General features: G+C 34.4%; 1 protein-coding gene across 7 annotated transcripts in view; it reads right to left on the bottom strand.

Annotated features, from left to right (window-relative positions):
* The window catches only part of LOC145669686 (protein Fe65 homolog), a 748,169-nt gene that overhangs the window by 10,543 nt on the left and 713,797 nt on the right, over positions 1–23,829 (bottom strand). For all 7 annotated transcript variants that reach the window (XM_081737961.1, XM_081737963.1, XM_081737962.1 and 4 more), the window contains 6 exons: positions 22,223–22,350; positions 19,057–19,255; positions 17,016–17,143; positions 6,653–6,819; positions 5,917–6,015; positions 2,314–2,516 (listed from right to left, as the gene is read on the bottom strand). In XM_081737961.1, coding sequence (XP_081594087.1) covers positions 2,314–2,516; positions 5,917–6,015; positions 6,653–6,819; positions 17,016–17,143; positions 19,057–19,255; positions 22,223–22,350 — 924 coding nt within the window. The remainder of the gene's footprint in view (positions 1–2,313; positions 2,517–5,916; positions 6,016–6,652; positions 6,820–17,015; positions 17,144–19,056; positions 19,256–22,222; positions 22,351–23,829) is intronic.

The raw sequence follows: 23,829 nt of genomic DNA, 5'->3' as shown, positions 1-23,829 counted from the left end.
CAAAATAGAAATCGGGAAAAAAGGGACTAAAATAGAAACAGTAAAATTATAAACTATTCTATACATTTTAGCTAGTCAGCATTATTTCGAGTCTTCAGAGCACAAATGTCATATGTCCGGTTTTCTAATTTTTCATAGACTGTTTCGACGCGTTAAATGTGCCCTAGCAAAGTACAGAGTTATTGTCTTTGAGTTGCAGTTATAATATAAATATTGTCTTTTATTCTTCAGGAAAAAATAAAATGAAGTACGAAAAAAGTTAGATACTTAAAAAAAAAAAAAAAAAACTAACTCGATGGCCTATCGAACCCGGAGATTCAATTCCGCGTTCACAAAAGCTCTCAATTGACTTGTGTTCTTAGCCAACTGGATCCAGTTTCTACTTTGTATTCCTATTTCTACGAGATCCATCTTAATATTGTTCTCCCATCTGCGTCTAGGTTTTTCTAATGGTCGTTTTCCAATTGAATTTCCATTTAAAACTTTGAAAGCGTTCTACAGCTTTCTTCCATTCTGGCTACATGACCTGCTCATCTGAGTCTCCTAGACTTGATGACATAACAATGATTGCTAAAAACAATGTTTGGTATAAATTATGCAGTTCCTCGTTATGCAGTTTCCGCCATTCCCCATTCCCGTTCTTTTTGGGTCCGAATATTCGTCTCAGGATCTCATTTTCAAATACTTTCAGTCTACGCTCTTCCCTCAGAGTAAATGACCATGTTTCACAACCATACAGGACAACAGGTTTGATTATAGTCTTATATATTTTAAGCTTTAAATTCCTCGTCAGAATTTCCGACGACAAAAGTTACATATAGATACTATCGCGGATGCATTATACTAAGTCTGTGGCTATTTAAGAATGCGTTTTCGAAGCGTTCCTCCTAGAGCGAACGCGACCAAGGTGGCTATTTGGTAACTTTACTTTTGCCAGAGTTATAAATCATACTGTGAGCCAGTCAGGGTTTCCAGGTCTTTCTTGCTGCCAAGTCCAGGTCTATGATAGCAGAGTTCCAGTACTCTGCACAAAGCATCCTCAAAGCAGCTGTTTCTTGCTAAAAATCCCCTTGCCTGGCAACACGTCTTTCCTTTTTTTTCCTTCCTTTTGACATTTTTTAAACAGCAGGCGGTCTATTGTTCCGAAACGCACCAAATACGCTCGAGAGGACGTTTTCTCCGCGTTTTTATTGCTTTCGCGTTTGTGATTAGCCATCCACATTTAAATACATGGTTCAAACGTACACATGAGCAATAAAAACGCGTTGCGATCGCTTCAAATAGCCGCCTTGTAAATATTCTGCTTTTCACCTCATCACATTTTTGAATGTGACTATACCACACTTTTGTCTTCTTTTTATTTTCCGAGTTCAGACAAAGAAAGACGAAAACATTTGATTGCTGGTTCTCTGACTATCATTCTATCTTTGCCTTTGAAAATTACTAAGGTTTTCCGTGGTAGGCAGGGCCAATATAAATGACTAAAGTTGTCCATGACATGTCAAAAAAGGAGACTAAGGTCCTCTAGGATAGAAAACTTCGTTTAGTTAAACTGAAACCTAGAACTAGTATATGAAGAGGAACTCACACTTTCCTCAATATCCTCAATGCAACTCACTTTTACTCAATTTCCACAATGCCCTTAGCTAAACTCGGAAAAAAAAGAGAAAATAACGTGTTTTTCATTTAATCTATAGTAAAGTGAAAGTGATTATACTATTTAATATCCCTTTTCAGACCCGAAACTATATGAGACCTGAAAATAGTTTAACGAAAAATTCTCACTAAATGAACTAATTGGGAATCAAATCTGAATCTGTTACCAATGGATACAACATCAACCATACACCCACAACAAATAGTTAATTAGGTTATGAAAAGAAGGTGGCTCTAATCCACAGAGACAGGGGCGTCATTTAGGGGGGGGCAGGAGGGAGCATTCCCTCCCCAAGAGTTTGATGAATACATATACTTTAATAGATTGCCTACTAATTTACTAGTACAAAACTTGAAAGTCTTATGTCGGTGGTGCTCCCCCCCCCCAAGCGAAGTCTGAAATGACGCCCCTGCACAGAGAGTCAGGAGATCAGTTAGTTAGAGACTTTCCTTCGGAAAGAGAGTAAGAGAATCAGAAGATAATTTCTTTAAAATAATTATTCTAACTTTTGTATATAGTATATATCTATATACTGTTTTAATCTGAAAACAAAACGTTTAAATTGTAACCTGAGAGCTCATTCTCATTTCAGACAAAACAAAAATCATAAAAGAAAGTATAAGCATAACTAGACATAAATATTTTGCAATACTTACACTAGGATGTAAAATAGAAATCATAGATGGAGCTACTGCCACACTAACAGCCCGCCACTGATCTTGTGGCACTGTAGTTGTGAGTTTATCGATCGCATCATTTAAGATGTCCATCCCCGTTGCTCGTAGAACTTGAGTGGACCCCAAATATTGTGCTCGAAGAATTTTCTTTGGTTCTTCCATTGGAGTTGGGAAGGACTGAGCTGAAATTATAAAACCAATGAATGCAGATACTAAAATCATAGAAATCCTCATTAGGTTGTTGATTATTAAAAATAAACAGGTTTCGTTTCATGAGTTTGATGTGACATATGAACAATAGCTTACATAGGCATATAAAATATTTGGCTACGAAATTGTAAGGAATACATACAATACATAAAATACATCCAAAATGCACTACATTTTACCTTTCCTGCTGTTAATTTCCTCTCCTCATATGGTGAAATATTACTTCATTCAATTTAAATTACTAAGCTATCAAGCACTATATTGTTTAAACTTAGCGTTCTTCCTAACTCAATACTCTACATACCGTTCTGAATGATAACGTGGACTTCAGTGATTATATTTTCACTTTTATTCGTGCAAGTGAAATGGTTAACGTTTTCTGAGGTTATTCCTTTCAGATTTTACTTGTTAAGAGCCTAACATTCTAAACATAATACAAAATTTACCATTTTTCTTTTGCTTGTTTTTCATGAGTGAAAGGAGATAATGAAATGCAATTCACTAAACAATCATAGATAATGTTATTCTACAACAAAAAATATGAACTTGAAGAATTTTCAGTGTTGCTATCCATAGAAATTACAATGTTGCCACAATAACATTTCCCCTAAAAATCAAGTCAAGGCAGCGACTAAAGGAACGAACTCAACTGCATTTGAATACGTATCATGTCATCTTGGAATTCTGTGAACTGCTTTTCAAATAATAGTTGTATTTAGTTTGTAATAAACAAAATAGTTTCAACATACAGTTGTTAAAATTAAATAATAATGTTATTTAAAAAGTAGTTCACAGGATACCAAGACAGTATGATATGTAATCAAATGTAGTCGAGTTCGTTCTTCTAGTCGCTGCCTTAATTTAGATTTTGGGGGAAATGTTATTCTGGCAACACTGTAGTTTGGATGGCAACACTGAAAATTCTTCAGGTTCATATTTTCTGTTGTAGAATAACATTATCTATTATTGTGGTAAGTTGCATTTCATTATCTCTTTTCACTTATGAAAAACAAGCAAAAGAAAAATGGTAAATTTTATATCATTTTTAGTATGTCAAACTCTTAAGTATTATTGCTATTTTGAGTTACTTTCTTGTTATACGCTTTATATTTTGTTATCTATTCTTTTAGCCTTCTCGCGTCCTATTTTATTTTTTTGTATTTTTTTCTTTTAATTTCTTATTTTCACGTACGTATATTTGAATTACACTTCTTTTAGAAGTTTTATATTGATTTTTAATATCCAACTATGTTGGCAATTGGCCTTATCGTGAAGGGAACAAATAGCTAAAATAGCTTCGCCGGTGTTCAAATAGTAATCAATTAATCGACACTTTGCAGGTCACGATTCAATAAACTTTTTTTTTAGTTTTTTTAGTTTTTGTTTTTACTGATTATTCTTCCAGGTTTCACTATCCAATTGGCCTCGTGAGATTACAAGACGGTTTGGCATTCGTTCGTTCATTCGTTCTCTCTCTTTCTTTCTCTTGTATTTTCTCCTTTCACTTTTCTTTTCAAACATCTAAGGACGAGTTATAAAGGATCGAATAAGTTAACAATTACATACCACTGTTAATATAGAAATTATTGAAAACAGTGAGAAGCAATCAGAAACACAAAGTACACAGTACACCCTTTCGCTAAAAGCGTCATCCTAGACACTTCATAGTTATTTTTCTGTTCTTTAATTTTGCTTTTCTTTTCTCCTATTTCTTTCCCTTTCTATCTGATATAGCATTTAGTGAAAACGCTAATAGTGTACTGTTTCGAGAGCAATGTTTCATTATTTTCTGGTAAGATATGTCATTTTCTGTTTCCCCTTTGAAATTCCTCACTATAATTATATATGTTCCAATACGAAGGCTGCTGGAAAAGTTTCTGCAAATTATTACTAACAGTAGAGTGGTGCTATTATAAAATTCGGAAGAGTTGACTTTTCTATGTTTAAATTATCTTTGGTTGTTTAAGCCTCTTCGTTTATTTTTCACAGCCATTTGAAGTAGTTTTGTGTAAGATAATTTCAAATATAGTTTAACATCTAAATGATACATCTAGCAACTTCATTTGAGTTTTGAGAATGAAGCACCGTCCAATAGGATCGTGTACAATTGGTTTTCCGAATTCCAGCGAGGTCGCACATTTGTCAGTGATGAATTTTGTAAAGGTCGTCCACTCACATACGACAGAGCAAAGCTCTAAGAACTTATTCTCAATTTAATACACTTAAATTAAGAGGGAAACAAAATGCTAGTAATGTTGATGGTGTGAGTGAATTGATTGAGAGAGAGCGGAATATGTCATATCATGAGATTTAGCCATCCGTGAACATTGATAGGAAAGTAATAAATACGATTGTGCATGGTCACCTGAACGTACGGAGAATTTCAAGTCGTGGGATCCTACATAAATTGACCGAAGCTTGAAAACATGCTTGTATCAACTGATGTGTTGTGTCAACTGAGTATGATCAATAAATTCACCCAAGGTAAGTGAAATTTCGTTTACCGCATCCGAAGCTTGGACTTATTCATACGAACTCGAAACAAAACAGTAATCGACTGTTAAGGTATTTCAAAATGGACTGATAATACAAGTTGTCTCTGTTAACAGAATTGAGTTCACGAATGAATAAATCTTACAAAATGTTATAAAAGTTTCTTCACTAACCATACGTCTATTAAGCCTTGAACTATTCTAAATCTGTTCTTACCTATGTTAAAAGCTGTGAGCTAAAATTCGACATTTAACATGTTTGCTTACACTCAACTCTTAACAGGATATGAAAGAGCAAAGTAATTATCTTTTGAGTTTATTAATAAAATCACTCCTTAAGTGGCTCGCATTACAATCGAAGGCTTCTACACACGACTACATGACGTTTATATTATTTCTACCTCATTTAGTTACACAAATAAATAAGTTTCTTCAACATTAGTCCGTCTTTGTTAAGTAATACATTTTAGTAGTAAATTTTCCAATTTGAGTCCAGCTAATTTTCATCTACGCCATCACGTCAATAATTAACAAGCCATACCACGATTAATTCTTATTTTATTAATAGTTTATTGTGATGTTGGTATTAGTTGCTTCACTGTGCTTCGCAGGTTTACCGTCTTGGTTTCATCAGATTTAATGGTTATCTAAATATATTCTTTCTTGTACTTACTATGATTAATATGTGCAGCATACCTTCATATGTTTTTATGTTTGCATCTTCTAATATGAAAATTTGATGTCTTAGTCATTCTGACTCAAGTCAAACTGAGATGACTGCCGTTACTACACGAAATAATTTAAATTTAAACAACGGTTGAACATGCAGGTAGTTTTCAACAAGAAGGAATACATCGACAAAATGAAGTCTAATACTTACTGACTAGGGCTTGTTCACTTCGATGGTGAAAGCGTCTGTGTTCCGTCGGTAAATTTGTTGGTCGTGCAAGACCTGACCTACCACCGTTGCCGCCTGAACCTACACAAAAGAAATAATTAATAATTACATGCATTAATGAACTAGAATGAACTAGAACACAATCATCATAGCACAATAATCTCACTGGAAAAGATTTTGCTAACGGAAATTAATTCTGCAAACCTGTAAGACTGCAATAAGACTCTGATATACCGTAATACAATACTTACACTGTTACGAAAGTTTTTCTACAGTACGTATAGCGCTCAATATTTTAAAATACGTATACAGTGAGGGTTGGAAGGATAGAGAAAATTTTATTACCTAGTCTCGTACTCAATTTCCCAAATGTTGCTAATCAATATATGTAATTGTCTACTAGCCGGATTCAGCTCCCTTACTGCGGCCATGATGCATTCGTTTTACAGACTGGAATTCTTTTTCTATCAAAGAGCATATTTCTTTTTGTTTTCAAGCCAACATCAAATTACGTACTGAGAAATAAAACACAATTTTCCAATAATTTTATTGTTATCGCCTGTTTCGCAGAATTGGTTACGTTATTTCGAAAGGTTCGCAGCTTATGTTCTGCTGAATTTCTCAACTGGTAGAATATCTCTTTTTTTATATATATACTATCACATAGCACAATAAAAATGAAAATAAAAACCTTTATGTAATGTTGCTAAGTACTTACTTATATCGATCGGTTTCGCCAAGTTCTGCTGTAAACTTCTTTCTATCATAATTTTTTTGCATATGTCTCTTAAAGTGTTCGCAATTGTCCTTGCTGGTATGTCACAACGGAAGACATGGCACATGTGCTTGCGAGTGGTACGATCTCGAGCGACGTAAGCGAAGTCCCTAAAGATAGAACAGAAATCATCAATGATTTTTTATACATACTCAGTCATACACATTTTGGCAAATCTATACAACTGTATGATTTGTGAAAATTAATTCAAAGCTGTGCCCGCAAAACAGTAAAACGCAATGTATATTAGTGATAGAGATTATTTAAAATATGTTGCCAATAGGCTAGTGTGTTTATTTAGCAAGATTGTACAACAGGGCTCATATACATGGATGTTCTTTAAACAGAAAAATCCATTATTAAAAACTTCTAAGCGAACTAATCAAATATTGTGTTCCCTTTCTTCATTGATAGTTACTGAATAAAAATGAAAGTTTACCACGGAGGTAGTGTCTTTTAAATGTGATTCCATGGTAGAGTTCGAAAGTAGCGTCCTTCAGAAAATATTTCTTTCCCCACAACTACGAAACAAATGGACTTATTTCAGTATTGTTTTGTGCACAATTAAATATGACCTGATTAGCTGCAAAAGTTGTACTAATAGTTCATTTCATTAAAAAGGTACCCACAGAAAGGACACAACTGTTGAACCCAACTGTACCATACCACAATAGTACACTCAGGTTCAAGAAAAATGCCATACTTTTCTGTCTGTTAAGTCTAAGGTTGCCAACAGGCCAGTATTTCACCGGCCTGGCCGGAAATATTGCTGTTATTTTCACTAAAGCCGGTGAATGGTACAAACTACTTACCGGCCCCTTTATGACCGGTATTTTGGAATTTGTAATCCAGAATAGAACATCGAATATCTAAATTCTTCAACAGTGCCTTTACAAATAAAAATTTCCATTGTATTATACATTAAGCAATATATATATATATATATATATATATATATATATATATATATATATATATATATATATATTTAATCTATGGTATATTTTTTATTTATTTGTTTATTTAACGAAATTTGACAACAATTAGAGTTTATTGTAAAACATTATTTTCAACAACAGACGCTGAAGTATAGAATTTGTCGTAAATTGTGTGGCATAAATAAAGCGATAAATTTAAATTGTCCATCGATTGTTAGCAAATAACTCTTCTTTAGTACAATGTTTGTTGCATTGTTTAGTTTCAGGTCCCTAACTGCTGCATATGACAACTTTCTTTAAACTTCCAACTTCCTTTCTTAGGATTTTTTAAAGCGATTTCCTGTAGTTGAAGTGTAAGTTAAAAGAAAAATTTCATTTTGTGAATCCAAAATTGTCTCGTAAGGATTAATATACTTTTGTTCATCTGTTTCGGTAATTTTAAAGAAGTGGCAGTTACTGGTAATAAATACAATAAAATGATCAATACCGACTCAGTTTCTCATTTTTCGCACAATCTATCTATTAAGCTTATTAGTGAATGTACTAAGGATATACAGAATACAGGCGCTAATGCACTTTTGTCTACTATAGTACATTTTCTTCCCATGGATGGGTTCGAATAGAGATACTTCATACTTAGGCCTATATCACAGGGAATTTTGAGGGAATGCCGGTAATTTTACTTTCCGGAGTTGGCAACCCAAGTTAAGTCCTGTACTCTAACGTGAACATGGAAAGAATACTTTTTAAGTAATAAAACAAAGATACTGAGAATGCGAAAAAAAAAAAAAAAAAAACTCTTCAATTCTCCAATTAGACGTAAGAGTATTCTCACTACCTTTACGTGACTACAATAATTTTGAATGCAACTATATTTTCCTAGGATTATAAGAACACCTACAAATTATGTAATGAAGACCCTGCAATTCGTTATATTAACCGAATTTAAATACACGAAATCAAAGTTGAAGATTTGACAGTGTATGTTATTCCTGCCAAGTGATATACCATTTAAACCACATTGCCATATAATATTAATATTCTATTCTTTTCTTTATTACCATTTCTGTTGGCAGTATATGTAACTGAATACGAAATAATCTGTTAAGTATTGCATAATTTGGCATCATGTTTGTGAATTATATAGATAGACAGATAGTCATATACTTTGTAGTTTGTTATTTGTATAAGTTTAAGTCAAGGATACCCACCTAACGATAGATTTCACAGTAATTTTGAGCTCCTTCGTGGCTAAGCGGTTAGCGTACGCGTCTTTTCGTAGGAGACCCGGGTTCGATTCCCGACGGGAGCTCATGTGGTTCGGATTCCACATTAATCAGTAGGTCCACGTCTCATATAGAATAGCTGTTGGACGGAACGTTAAACTCAAAATCAACTTAACTCAATTCACAGTAATTTCAAATTTGATGCTAATTAAATCAATGATCAAGTAAACATCAAGTTCACTTTAAAGTCGCTTTGATTTGAGAGCAACGTGTAGCATTTGCATTTAACTCTATATTTACAGAGTATATGTTATATATCGGTTGGTTTTACGCTCTTGTGATTTTGCAACAGATTCAGTGGGACTTTTTAAAGTTCTCTTATACACTGGATAACAAAAATGCTTTTTCCAATCCACGATTTTTTTTTTTTAAATAAATGCATAACAACGTGACAGTTTCAATAGGGTTGTTAGCAAAGTACGCAGAATTAGTTTCTTTTCGTTAAGTAAACTGTGTTCATATTAATCCAAAAGTGTATACATACATAGACACATTTATTCTGATATTACTAATATACATAGACTTATTCATTCCGAATTTACGTACTAATAGCAGAACATGTATGAGGTGAGTAAATTCTTTCGCTGAAGAGTGTATTAATTTCACAAACACTAAAGAACACGGAAACAAGTCCTGAGTACTTTTACATAACATCTTTCTTAGTGCACAAAAAAAATGTGAATAGATAAAGGGTCTCAAATAAATAAATAAATAAATAAATAAATGGTTAATACGTAGACAAATTAAAAGCAGCTATGACTTCATACTGATATTGCATTAAACAAAAATAAGCATGTGTCTGCAGTACATTCTTCTTCTTTTTTTTTTCATTGACATTTTATTTGGGTAAGTATACAAAACACGTTAAGAAAAAACGTTAACAATAATCGTGAGTACAATACTATTACAAGCTTTATATTTACGTAGGAGTATGGTATGGGTGTATATAATAATTGGCGTTCACAATGCAAATACTTTTATGACATGCATACACATCGTACCCTAATGCTTCAGACAATAAGATTACACAGTGATGGCTGACCATAAACACAATAGTAAGATAAAATCAACCTTGTTGTTTCTAAAGAAGTATATAATGCGTACTTGTTTAGAAAATCTTTTTGTTTATCTATCATATCGAGCAATAACTTCGAAGTACATATACTGCATTTTTTTTCGGATGAAAGTCATATTTAGCAACTAAAAGTATATTATTCTTTGAATTCTGAAGTTGGTAAAGTACAGTTACGCCCTATAAGTTAATGAAAACCAGGTTTCCATTGAGATTAAAAAAAAAAAAAAAGCTAATTAGCAGCCTTTTTCTCAGATTTTTGCTGCCAGGTTAAAACAAAGCAAAATAGGTGGTTTTCAAAAGAAAGAGCTGCGACTTTTATAATGTGGCATTTAACAAATAATATATATACACAGTATATCACGTATTATATTACATCTCGCTTCCAAAACATTTGTTTTATGTAGCACTTGGATGCGGTTAGTGTAATGGTTCTGTAAATTAAGAGAATAAACCTTTTGAATTTAATATATGCTGTTGTTACCACATATTTTTATTATGGAAATCGTGCAGGTTTTCTTATATTCGACACGTTAGATTAAACATGCACATATCAGACATTTAATATTTAAAAAAAATCGCAAGCACATGCATAAAACAATATGGGAAGCAAAGTAGCTGGGTAAGGCTCAAATATGATAGGTTCTTTTTACCTCTCCCTGTAGTCATCACCGCATCAGAGGAGATGAGAAGAAAACAAACAAAAATATATCATATTAGCTATTGAAAATTAACTCGACTGTACTACATTAAAATAACTACATAGAAAAATATGTACATATTATCATATTCTTCTAGACTGATACAGACATACATTTCTCTTTCATATAATTCAATATAATACAGTACAATTGACATTACAGAACAATGAAGTCTATTTTGCTGCACACATATAGCGTGATTTTTTAAAACTAATGACTTTCATTTGGATCTAGAATTTCTAACTGGAGTCCAATTTTCATGCAGTTTGTGGCAAATGATCAAGGAATGATGGGAGATTTATGGAATTATGTTTACTTGTTTAAATTCATCCCGCGTAATACTCACCAACCCTCATGAAAAACAGCAAATATTCGCCAGTGTACCTCACAATTGGAATGAGGTTTTGGATTTTTGAAGAGAAATTGCGGACTACAAATTAAGTGTTAGTAAGAATACAAATTAAGTGATTGTGGTAACACCCATAAATCATACATTGAGTAGATATAGCCAGTTTCTTGTGACAAACGACGGACAGATTTCTTGGGTGACATAAGGAGTCGATAACTGACATCTCCCAAAACACCCGCTAGCAAGGTTCGATGATTCTCTGTTTCACTCACAAGCTCTCCTGTCTCTTTCAATTTATTCATTAGCGACAAATAATGTGTTCCGCCTGGAGCAGAACGTGAGGCAAATTTGTTTCTAAATGCTCTTTGCGTAGGAAAAACTTTTAACTACAAACACACGTTGTTCCAAAGAATACACCATTCTCATTGTGTCCTGATCATAATCACACAACTACACAGCACAACAATTTCCAATATAATGGCCTAGTTTCCTGCTTCTTGTTGATTTTGGCGAGGTAGCCATCTACCGCAGAAAGCTCAAATTTCGCACCGCACCTCACTGTCTAATATTAGCAGGGATGAATTTAAACCAGTAAACACAGTCCCATAAATCTCCCATCCTTCCTTGATCATTTGCTACAAGACGTATGAAAATCGGACTTCAGTTAGAAATTCTAGACCCAAATGAAATCCATGAGTTTTTTTTTTTTTTTTTTTTTTTTTTTTTTAAAAAAATAAATAACACCCTGTATCTTCAAAACGTTAACGAACATGAGTCCACAAGACAAAAACAGAAAACAAAGACTGTGGACTAAACTTCATTATAGCACGACTTGTATAAATAAAGAACTATCGACATCTGAAACTAGTTGTAAATCAAAGCAAAACGTTGTAAAGAAGAAAAGGGAGGATTAACATTACGAAAGAAGACTGAATTTAACATAGACGACTCACAAGATTTCAGATAATTAAGTGGAATGACAAATACGATTGAACTAAAAGAAATGTAATATACGAAGTGTGGATTAATAAAAATATAACTATATATGTACACTTTTCACGAAGGAAACATGTACTATGATATAATGTGAAGCTGATTGTGAATGATACTTTAAAATAAATAAATAAATAAACTACAGGAATGTCGCCTGCTGCATGTCGACAGTTGTTCTCCGATTTTGACTTCCCGGACCCACTTATTTATTTATTTATCTTTAGTATTCTTGTCCTTTCAAAATATAGAAGTCGTGGAACACGCACATATAACATGAGCTCCTTCGTGGCTAAGCGGTTAGCGTACGCGACTTTGGCGTGAGAGACCCGGGTTCGATTCCCGGCGAGAGCTCATGTGGTTCGGATTCCACTGGTAATCAGTAGGTCCATGTCTCATATAGCCTCGCTGCTGATTGGGACATTAAACTCAAAATCAACTCAACTCAACATATAACAACATACTATTGATAAAACATTTTCAAAAATCTGTCACGATGTACATCGAGAAACACTCTGAAGGTAGCAACGTGACATAAAAGAGGGAGCAACGAGAAGTGTAAGTAAAAGAGCAATTGTCAAATACTTCATGTATTGCAAATTTATACATATACTAGCTGAAATGGTCGTTCTTCGCACGGGGAGAATACGTTTATGGAAAATATTTAAATTCCTTTCCCCTTAGAATATTTATTTCAATAAAAGGGTAATGATAAAAATATAGTAGATATTCTACTTTTGGCGTAAATATTGAAATACCCTACCCCCACCGAATAAACCTTCAATCAAATTGTATTGTATTTATATATAAAAAGCTTGAAGTGTATACTATCTATCTTCCAAAACTTATTTCAAATCGTTCAAACGTTCTCCTACCTCGAAAACTATGAATTCGACACGAATCGCAGTCATGTCTGACATTTTATTTTTCATCTACTTCCCCCCCATCCCCCCTCCTCCTTCTCTGTCAATGGGGATAATCTTGGACTTAAACGACATTGGGAGCGTTACTGTTCATTTCAGTAACTCCGAAAACTATGGATTGCACACTAATATACGTTGTTTTGCATTATTTTTACATGTCACTCCTTCCAACTCCCACCTCTTGGGATGTCTCATTTCCACAGTATTTTTTTCCAGACTGAACATCATTTGTCTACCATGTTCGGTTAAAATTGCTCCAGCGTTTCGGAGTTACCTGGAAGATACAGCCATACACACACAGTCCAAATATGTCATAGATATGCTAGTAACGCCTCTGACGTTGCCCCTGCATATTCCCAATCCAGCTGATATGTTCGTTCATGGCTAAACTTGGGACTATATGTCATCGTGATCGTAACCTAACAGCTTTCCGAACCCAAACTATGGATTTGACACTAATCTTAGTCGTTTGAGACATTTTATTTTTCATCCTTTTTCATCCTCTATGCCGATGGAGGCTGCACTTGGGATTTAGTACTATTGAGAGTGTAATTATTAATCTCAGCGACATCGAGAACTATGGTTTCGGCATTAATATCGGTCGTTTTCGATTATTTTTACATGTCAATCCCTTTCCACCACCTGAGGGGTGCTAATGGCTTAAAATTGACTTCAACGCTACAGGGAGTGTTATCAATCAACTTCAGAACACTGAAAACTATCGATACTATACTAACATCGGTCGCTTTTGATTATATTTTTCATGTCGCCATTCCCTACTTCCATCCCAGGAGTACTAACAGGAACTGAACTTGGATTTAAATGGCACCGGGGGTTCGCTATTCATTTCAGTGACCCCGAAAACTATAGACCCTATACTTTAATATCGGTTGTTTTCTATATTTTTTTTCTTTCTTTTTTATATGTTACCCCCACTCTTCTTAGGGTGCTAGGAGATCTTACCTCTACTGAAGGCTGAACTTGAACTTAAAGGTCATCGAAACTGACATCAATCAACTTAGGGACCACGAAAACTATGGACTCGACACTAATAAAGGTAGCTGTTTTTTATCATTTTTATGTCTGCTAATCCCACTCTCCCGAAGAGAGCTAAGAGGGTCTTGCACTCACTGGGACTGAACTTCGATTTAAAAAACATGAAGACTGCTACCAATTAACTCAGCAACGCTAAAAACTAACGATTCGACACTAATATCCATCGTTTTCGACATTTTTACATGTCACCATTTCACTCCCCAGCCCCCTCTTATGAGGGCTAAATTTGAACTTAAATGGCATCGGAAAAGTGTCATTATTTATCTAAGCAGCCCCGAAAAATATGGATTCGACACTAATATCGGTCGCTTTTGATCTTTTTTATATCTTCCTCTCCTCTCCCCTAGGAGTGATAGGTGGATCTTACCCCAACTAAAAGCCGATATTGGACTTAAAGGCACCGAAACTGTCACCAATCAACTTAGTAACTCCCAAAAATATGAATTCGAAACTAATATCGGTCATTTTCAATTATTTACGGATTTAAGCGGCATCGGATGTGTTACTGTTCACCTCAGCGGCTCCGAAAACTACGAATTCGACACTAATATCGGCCGTCTTCGATCATTCTTATATGTATGTATCCTCCTCCCCCTAGGTTTGCAAGGGGGATCTTATCCTCACTGGGGACCTTAACTTGGACTTAAAGAACATCGAAACTGTTACCAATCAGCTCGTGGACCCCAAAAACTATGGATTTGACACTAATATCGGTCGTTTTCGATCATTTTAATGTCTCATCCCTCCCACTCCCCCTAGGTGCATGAGGAGTGTTACTCACAGTGGGGGGGATGAAGTTGGACTTAAGGACATCGAAACTATCACCAATCAGCTCACGGACCCTGAAAACTATGGATTTGACACTAATAGCGGTCGTTTTCCATTCTTTTTATGTCTCCCTTCCCCTCCTCCTCTGGGTGTGCTAAGGGAATGTTACCCCGACAGCACTTTTTTCCAGATAAAAGTAATATGTGTGCAAAGCCTAACTGAAATTGCTCCAGGTGCTTCAGAGGTGGTTTTTCAATCTGACACAAAATGTACATATGTACTTCTCAAGCTAAATTTATTTTACTAACAAAAAATATGCAGCTTTATTGTATTTAACTACACAGCTTCACGTAGTTGTAAGAGTGCGTACAAAGTGTACCTTAAATATAAATACTTGTTCACAAGTATTTGTTCATGTAGCTTTCATAGAACGTCTAATAATACAGTTTTTTTTTTTTTTTTTTTAGAAGAAGAATAAGTAAAGACACACGATTTCATGATAATGTTCAAAGATTTCGAAGATGATTTATAACAGCAAATTAAATAATAATAGAAATTCCGTAATAAACTTGGTTCGAATAATTTATTAGCTACAAGTTGCCAAAAGAGTGAGATAATTAACAACGTAGCTTGGAAACAATTGATTATATATATATATATATGTTATTTTTATATGAAAGACAGGTAGTATAGAAAGGATTCCAAGATGTAACTCATAAAATTCGTTACGAGGTACAGCAGGATTCTGAAACATGATTTAGCGGGGAAAAATCCAAAATGCAGAGTTGCACTTCTGAAAAAATGCAAAAAGACAGATGCTTTTACTATTTTCAACAAAAGTCGTCCAACTAAAATAATATTTCTAAAGCCAGAAATTAGGAAAAACTGCCCGTAGGGAGTAAATTTACTTACAAATGAATTTTACTTATCTTTCAACAGCTTTTTTAGAGATCTACTACTGTCAAGTTATCTTACTGCCATATTGACAGTACCTAGCTCTGTAATGATGAGATTCTCGACTCACGTTCACTACATTTTAGGATTCCATTTTTTGGAACACCTCTCTGATTTTAATATTGTTACGGAAGCACCTCGTATATACGAGGGGGAGTCCTCTCTGTGATTTTAATATTGTTACGGAAGCACCTCGTATATACGAGGCGGAGTCCGAAAATAAGTTTCCCCTCTCGTTTTCGCCAAGAAAGCCAACAGGAATGGGGGAACAAGACCGCGGATGCACGCGCAACACACCCAGATGTAAGTGGGTATCGTTCGCCCGCGATCCTGCAGATGATGCTGTCGCAGCGTCTGCGCAAAGTGGAGACGAGTCTCTCAGTCTGAGCCTGGTAGCTATGTAGAGAAGGCGCGTTTTGACGTCGTGGACAAAGGAGAAAGTGCAAGCGGTTGTCCGCCATGAATGGACACGTGGCGTATCGAGAGCAGAAATCTATAACCACCTCGTGGAAATCTACGGGCCTGATGTGATATCGAAACAAATGGTGCGGAGATGGTGTTGCCAATTCAGTGAGAGGCGGAAGCAAGTGCTGGACACACCGAGACCTGGAAGGACGTGCACGGCCACTACAGACGAAAATATCAGGATGGTGGATGACATGATTAAAGCAATACTGAAGTCACAGAAGATGTTAGACGCTTCTTCCGTACGCAGAGTCCTGAATTTTTCCTGGAAGGATTTTTAAAGCTCATAGACTGGCATGACAAATGTCTCAATGTACGTGGTGCTTATGTGGAAAAATAAAGGTATGTCTGATCTTTAATATCACATGCTATTTTTGGTCTAGCATCCCCACCTCTATTCATAGTAGCCTGGGGAAACTTATTTTCGGACTCCCCCTCGTATATCTATTGAATTGACTCATTAATTCTAGCTAAAATCACTTCCAATATTTGTGATAAGCCAATCTATTAACTACCGCATATTTTTTTGCAGTTTCTACTATCAAAAATATTTATGATTTAGGCTAGCATCTATATAAAATATATATACAATGCTATTGTTAATTACATAACAAAAAAGTCATTATGTTATATCCCAACAGTAAAAGAAAATGTACTTACAATAGTTAATGTAATTAATGCTGTTATTACCTAAGAACTCACAAGATGTTTATACAAATATTTTTCAATGTGTCTAGCGTCTATCCTAGAGTGCAAATAGTATATACACAAATAGTAATAATTAAAGTAGAAGTGTATAGTTACCTTCCATTATCCCGGCCCACTCCCCACACTCTGATGGTGTGAATAGGTTGAGTATTGAGAACTGTAAGATTTTCTGGGTCAATTAACTTCAATGCACCTTCGTCCAGGTCCATGAATAAATCCTTACCCTATAAGAAAAGGTACTGATTAAAAATATAAAATTATTTTGCATTATATGTATTTCAGTTTTACACTATTGTATTGTGCGTTATTTAAAGAAAAGAATAAAAAAAACAAAACAATCTAATTATTTGCCACTACAGCACAGCATGTTATACTGCAAAAGTGAAGCATTCAATGGAAAGTTTCTGTTTGAGTTACAGAAATGTTGGGAAATGTTTGAGTATTCAAACTGAAGGTTTCGAAAACTCGTCCATTTTCTAATATTTTATCGTTTCTTCAAAAAGTAACCGCAGAGAAAAATAATATACCCAAATACAAAATGAAGCATTATTCGTGATGCTTCGTAATTTCTGTGGTCCGTACTTTTAATGTGCGTGAATCACAACGTACAAAACTTCATATCGATTTATAGATCAGAAAACCGTCACCCAGCGCAACTTCACACAGTTTATGGAAAATATTCCAGATAACTATATTTGTAAAGCAGTGGCGTACACAGAATTATATCAAGTAGTGACGTACGCAAGGGGGGGGATCGGGATTTTAACCTCCTCCTGAACAAATATTATCCAAAAATAAACATTTCCCATATTAATTATATGTATACAAACATCTCAAATTATATGAGCTTGTGAGCTTGAAGCCTTCCTTGATGATCTTCAGCGTACACCACTGTAGGAAGAGGTCACATATACAAGTTCATATTGTTTCGGAACACGAGCAATGTTTGTATTTATATCTTGATATGGTAATATGTTATTTTTCCACCATATCTTGTGGAAAAAAGATTTAAAACATTGGAATCTCTCCACCCCATCCTTTGCGTACGTCACTGTTCGTAAATGTGTTTGAATTACACGATTGTGAATTGTTTCATTCGTGTGATGATATTATTAATAGGGGGTCTCTAAGTATTCCGCATGTCTTCCGAAATTCTCAAAAGAATGAGAAAGCAAAGGCTAATATTAGAATTTGGCTTGAAAGTGTCATCATATTCAGACAATATGAAGGTAAAGTGTAGTTAATTTCTTCAAGATGTTGTTTATTGCTACCCAATATGACAGTACGCTATAAATCTATCATCAATCGATTGTCAAACTATCTGTTTAAGTAACACAAGTGTAAACAGATATATATTAATATTTAATATTTTTAACAATATGCAGTAGGAACTTCTAACCTACTGAAGAAGACACAAGGCCGTGTAGAAATTGTTTGGTATTTTAAAATCAAGACGTATAAAAAGTAATATTTGTTAAATATTGAACATAAGACATTTGTTTTCTTAAATTAATAGTTTTCCTCTGTATACTAAAAAAAGGACACATATCAATACTGCACTACATAAATTTGAACTATTGAAGGAAATAATTCACAAAATCGTGCATTACGAGCACTCAATAAAGACAATGACTTGAACAAAATTTTACAGAAAGTTACGAGCACTCAAGAAAAGAAATGTCCTGAACAAAATTTTACAGAAATTTACGAGCACTCAAGAAAGCTAATGTCCTGAACAAAGTTTTACAAAAAGTTACAAGCACTTAAGAAAGGTATTGTCCTGAACAAAATTTTACAGAAAGTTACAAGCACTCAAGAAAGCTAATGTCCTGAACAAAGTTTTACAAAAAGTTACAAGCACTTAAGAAAGGTATTGTCCTGAACAAAATTTTACAGAAAGTTACAAGCACTCAAGAAAGATAATGTCCTGAACAAAATTTTGCAGAAAGTTACAAGCACTTAAGAAAGGTAATGTCTTAAACAAAATTTTGCAGAAAGTTACAAGCACTTAAGAAAGGTAATGTCCTGAACACAATTTTACAGAAAGTTACAAGCACTCAAGAAAGGCAATGTCCTGAACAAAATTTTGCACAAAGTTACTGTAGACGACGGTATAGAAAGAATTATAATAACTTACGTCTCCCCACCGTCCAACAACATCCAATAAGTCGTTTCGTCCGAGCGACAAATCTACGATACACTTATTGACTGCTTTGCTACTTCTTTCGGGTGTAAGATCTTCTTCCGCAATCTCCACCCAACCAAGAGATCTCACCGCGAAACGGATTGGACGATCCTTCGACTCGGATTCCGTTCGGGCGGGATAACTTCGCCTCCTGTAATTACAACAACATCCATTAATACAGTATACAAATAACAAGACAAAGCAAAAAGGTACAATATAAAATAAACACAAACTACATTTTTTCTCTAAATCTTATTCAATTTATCTTTTTATCTTTCCAGGTGGCTCTCATGATACTGAACATACAGCCGAATATTATTTATCAGTGAAATAGATGGCGAGAATCATATGACATGGAAGTTTAACACTAATGGTATCCAGGGTAATTTGCCGCCCCTCCCCTTTCTCCAGAAAAAACAAAACTTAAAAGCAACGATTTTAAGTATGCTACCCCATCATGAACAGCGAAGGGGAAGGAAAGCACACTCGCACTCAGAAAGGCTTGAACACTACAAATACAATCTCATTGTGTCCGTTTCTTTTTTTCTTTAAATAATAATCTATTATGTTAGTGAAAGATAAGCAAACACATCTGCAGAGGAAAGATGGTAATCCTTTTTATAGAATTCGATATCGAGCTTCAATCTCAATATATCAGATTTCAATTCCAGTGCAACTAGCTCTGTTATCTTTATTTCTTGATTTTCCTTCTACATCTGTTAAATATTTTTTTAACAAATACTTGTTTCCATCTTTAATGATAACAAATTTGTTTGTGACAAAGACAAGACTAGTTTTCATATCAAAACTGTGATAACTAACTAAATGGAACAAGTGTTCGCTACTGTTCGAGAACTGAGTTCTTGTGTTTGACAATAATCAAGCAATTCATGCTGATATTTGTTTGACCGTTTGCTTTAGTACTACCCATGTGACCTTAAACTAATGCGACCTAAACATGGTTTATAAATGTAGTATTCAAATATCGTAAATTTAAAGTAAACTTAGTAAATTTAACTACCATAATCAAGAAATCTGTTTCCAACATGAAATATTAATTTTAAATGATATAGTTATGACAGATTTTGCCGCGCCGTGCAAATGCACGTGTTGCACATATGATAGAGCCGGCCCTGACGATATCCATCTTTCTTATCTTTGCATTCTCCTGTTGTCTGAGGACGATCTAAACGCATTCATTCAGTTCTTTAATTCTCTAGACATGAAAATATTTGTTCATCTGACTTTAAAGAAATAAAGAAAAAATATTAAGTAAGAATTATGCCCCTCAAACTCATCATTTTTGCACTTTTTACTGACTCTTTTACTCTACAAGGCAGAACTGTAGAACATTATATCTAAGACTTCATTCTATTTCATCTGGTTCTTTAGGACCCCTTTTCAGCATCGAGCTAACAAGATTGGACTACTGGCTTTAGTGCGATTAAAACTTTAAGAAACTATTAGGAATTAAGCTAGGGTAACTAGATTTAGAAAATTAAAAAAAAAAAAAAAAAAAAACATTCGACAAACTGGCATAATCTGACAATTTAACTAGGTAGTCACTGTTATGTCGTTATTGATGCCAATAAGGAAGAACTATCTAGCTTTTCAAAATAACCAGGAATTTTGTTTAAATTTATTCCAATTTTAACTTCTATATTATCTTTTAATGTCTAACAGGGACTAGAATTAGGGACACCAATTATTTCTTAAATTCACATTTTTCTGAATGAATTTATTGTAGAAAGGTTGGTCTTTCGTTCAAAATATCGTTGAAGTCCATACAAGAAATTACTAGTAGACTATGTAACTACGAACCAAAAACAGAAAGCTTAGGGAAAAAAATAGTTTGGAGTTTTCTCAGGACACCAGGCGTCCACTGAGAAAGGGACAATGTAGTTAAAAAGGGGACGACTGGTCACACGTAGTAAAACTAAATTAGTTACAAGTAAATATCGTTTGTATAGTACAATGTGAAACACTCAAATTATATTTAATTCCAACCACGACGATCAGATCACTGGCAGAGCTAGAAACTGAAGCTCAAAATATCCAAACAAGTTGCTTCATATTCAAATGAAAAGGACTGTGGCTAACCACGATTTATTCTGACTAAATTGTTAAAAACAAATGCCATATAAAGTTTGCATCAGTTTGTAGTAAGTCAATAAATTCTAATGAATTTCACGTATGAAACATCAAGTCATTGTGGTTAGGTTATACTTACGAAATGCTAAACTAAAACTACGACAAGATAAATAAATACGAGGATGGAGCCAAACTAAGGTTACAAGCCTGATAGTTCTGGAGTTAGCGTTTTACGTCCCACGTTTATGATTTCTGGAGTTTCATCTGTTATAGAAGAATGAGGAGTATGCGGTAATTGTAATACATGGAGTTGGCAACTGTGCAGAGTTTCAGCCACTCGCCACCTACGGCGCTAGTTGCAGGTAAACACAAATGGCGACTTGTTTCGAAAACTGGTCTTGCGAAGAAGTCCCCTCAATTATTCGATTTCTGTCGGCGAAAAATGTAACTGCGGCGGCTGAAATTCACCGACAGCTCGTAGAGGTTTACCGAGAAACTGTAATGTCTCATCAGCATGTCGCAGAATGGCGTCGAAAGTTTGGACTGGTAGAGGAAACGTCACTGACGAGGAACGCAGTGGCCAACCCAGCATGGCATCAACAAATCTGAACACAGTTCGCATGGAGGACACCCTCTTTACAGCCCGGACCTCACTCCAAGAGACTTTCACCTGTTCCCGCACTTGAAGCAGCACCTAGGACGCCGTCGCTTCGTTTCAGACGAAGAGGTGAAACACTTCGTGACAACATGGCCGAACAGGCAAGGACAGGAGTTTTACCAGGAGGAAATCTTCAAACTCATCCCACAATGCGACAAATGCCTCAACCGATATGGAGATTACGTCGAAAAATAACCTAATGTATGTACTATCTGTTGCCTGTATTGGTTGTATGAAATAATATATATACGTTTCACTGCAGGCTTTGTAACCTTACTTTCTGATCACTCTCGTAAATAAATAAATAAATAAATAAAGTCCCTGGAATTTAACTACAACCTCAAACATAAAGAAACAGAGATAACTTACTTATACGCCAGGTCTTCTTTCTTCTCCTCTTTCTTCTTACTATTATCAAGCTCTTCTAAAGCTGAACTGGTGTTACTTCTTGTTACAGAATTAATGACCGGAGTACCAGTGTGGTAATTATTCAACGCCTGTAACCAATACAACAATGTTAGGAAAGCCATTAACGCAAAATGATGTGAAAATAATTTCATAATTGAGTCTTGTTAAACCTCAGAGTCCGAAATTCCCAACCTTTCAAGGATTACAGTACTCTTAAACAGGGAAATAAAATATTGGAGGATTTTTTGTTATAACTTTTGCAATATCTTCCTTAAACTGTTGCGATACCTTAAATATCTCACGATATTTTAAAGTGTAGCAGCCCAATGATTAACTTGTGTAGTTAACACATTAATTTACAGTAACTACACTTTATTAATGTAGATACGCAAAAAGTGTTTTCCGATTTTATACAAAATTTAATTATGATTCTCAAAATTAATATATTTCAAATCAATTGTAATTTTAACAAAACACTTTTCGAACTGCATATTATCTGCAACTACCTAATGCAGCGTTTCCCAACCGGTGTGCCGCGGCACATTGGTGTGCCGTCAATGGACCGCTGGTGTGCCGCGAGGAATCGAAACAAAATTATTAATTTTATAGCAATCAAATGGTAAAGCGTAGGGAAAAATGCGTATTTATATTTCACATTACTATGAATCTCTACTTTGAATCTACAATTTTAAGTTTCATACCGTGTTACTGTTCTGAAAAAGTTGTTGAAAAAGTATTGTGTTACTGTTCTGAATTACTAATGTTGAAAAAGTATTTGTTGTCATTGTTATGACCATTATTGCTTCTTTATTGTTGCACACTATTTCGCAACTCGAAAATTTAAAATATCATTCAATCCTTTCGACAAATTACCTACATTTGTGTTTCCAAAGTAAAAGAGATTTGTTTGTTCGTTCGTTATCTAATGATCTTCCTTCTTAGTAAAAGGTTGGATACAGTTTTTAAAAGGAAATCGTATTTTTAAAAACTTGAGTCCAATATTTCATTGCAATTGTTTTCTATTTTTTAAATTAGAATGAAAAATAAGCATAATGATTTATATCACAGGGAAAAAACAGTGATAGAGCTTTCTTCTCTGTGAGAAGGAGATCAATAATCACAGAATAAAATACCATTGTGTTTTATATTTACAAATAATATTTATAAGTGTGCCGCGAGAATCCAAGTAACACCCGTAGTGTGCCGCAAGCTGAAAAAGGTTGGGAAACGCTGACCTAATGACTAGAGTGACGCAATTACATATAAAATATTACTTCTTGCTACTGGAAATAAAATGTAAGTTTTCTATGAATAAATGATAATATACTCTAGAAAACAAATAAATGTAGATGTAGAGTATCTTACTTACTACTTTAAAATATGAAGTTATAACAAAAATAAGATTTATGTAAGTAAATTAAATGATGTGAACTGATTCACCTCCAAACAATTAACCAACATGGAATTACAAGATGATTTAATATTATAAAGATGAATAATAAAAGAATGAACTAATAAGATAATAATTGAGGGTATCTAATGTATATGAATTTATGGATTACTTACAA

This window comes from Thermobia domestica, chromosome 14 (assembly GCF_964235325.1).
Source record: "Thermobia domestica chromosome 14, izTheDome1.hap1.1, whole genome shotgun sequence".
Taxonomy (NCBI): domain Eukaryota; kingdom Metazoa; phylum Arthropoda; class Insecta; order Zygentoma; family Lepismatidae; genus Thermobia; species Thermobia domestica.
The sequence above is the reverse complement of the archived record's forward strand: the minus strand, read 5'-3'. Positions and strand labels throughout refer to the sequence as shown.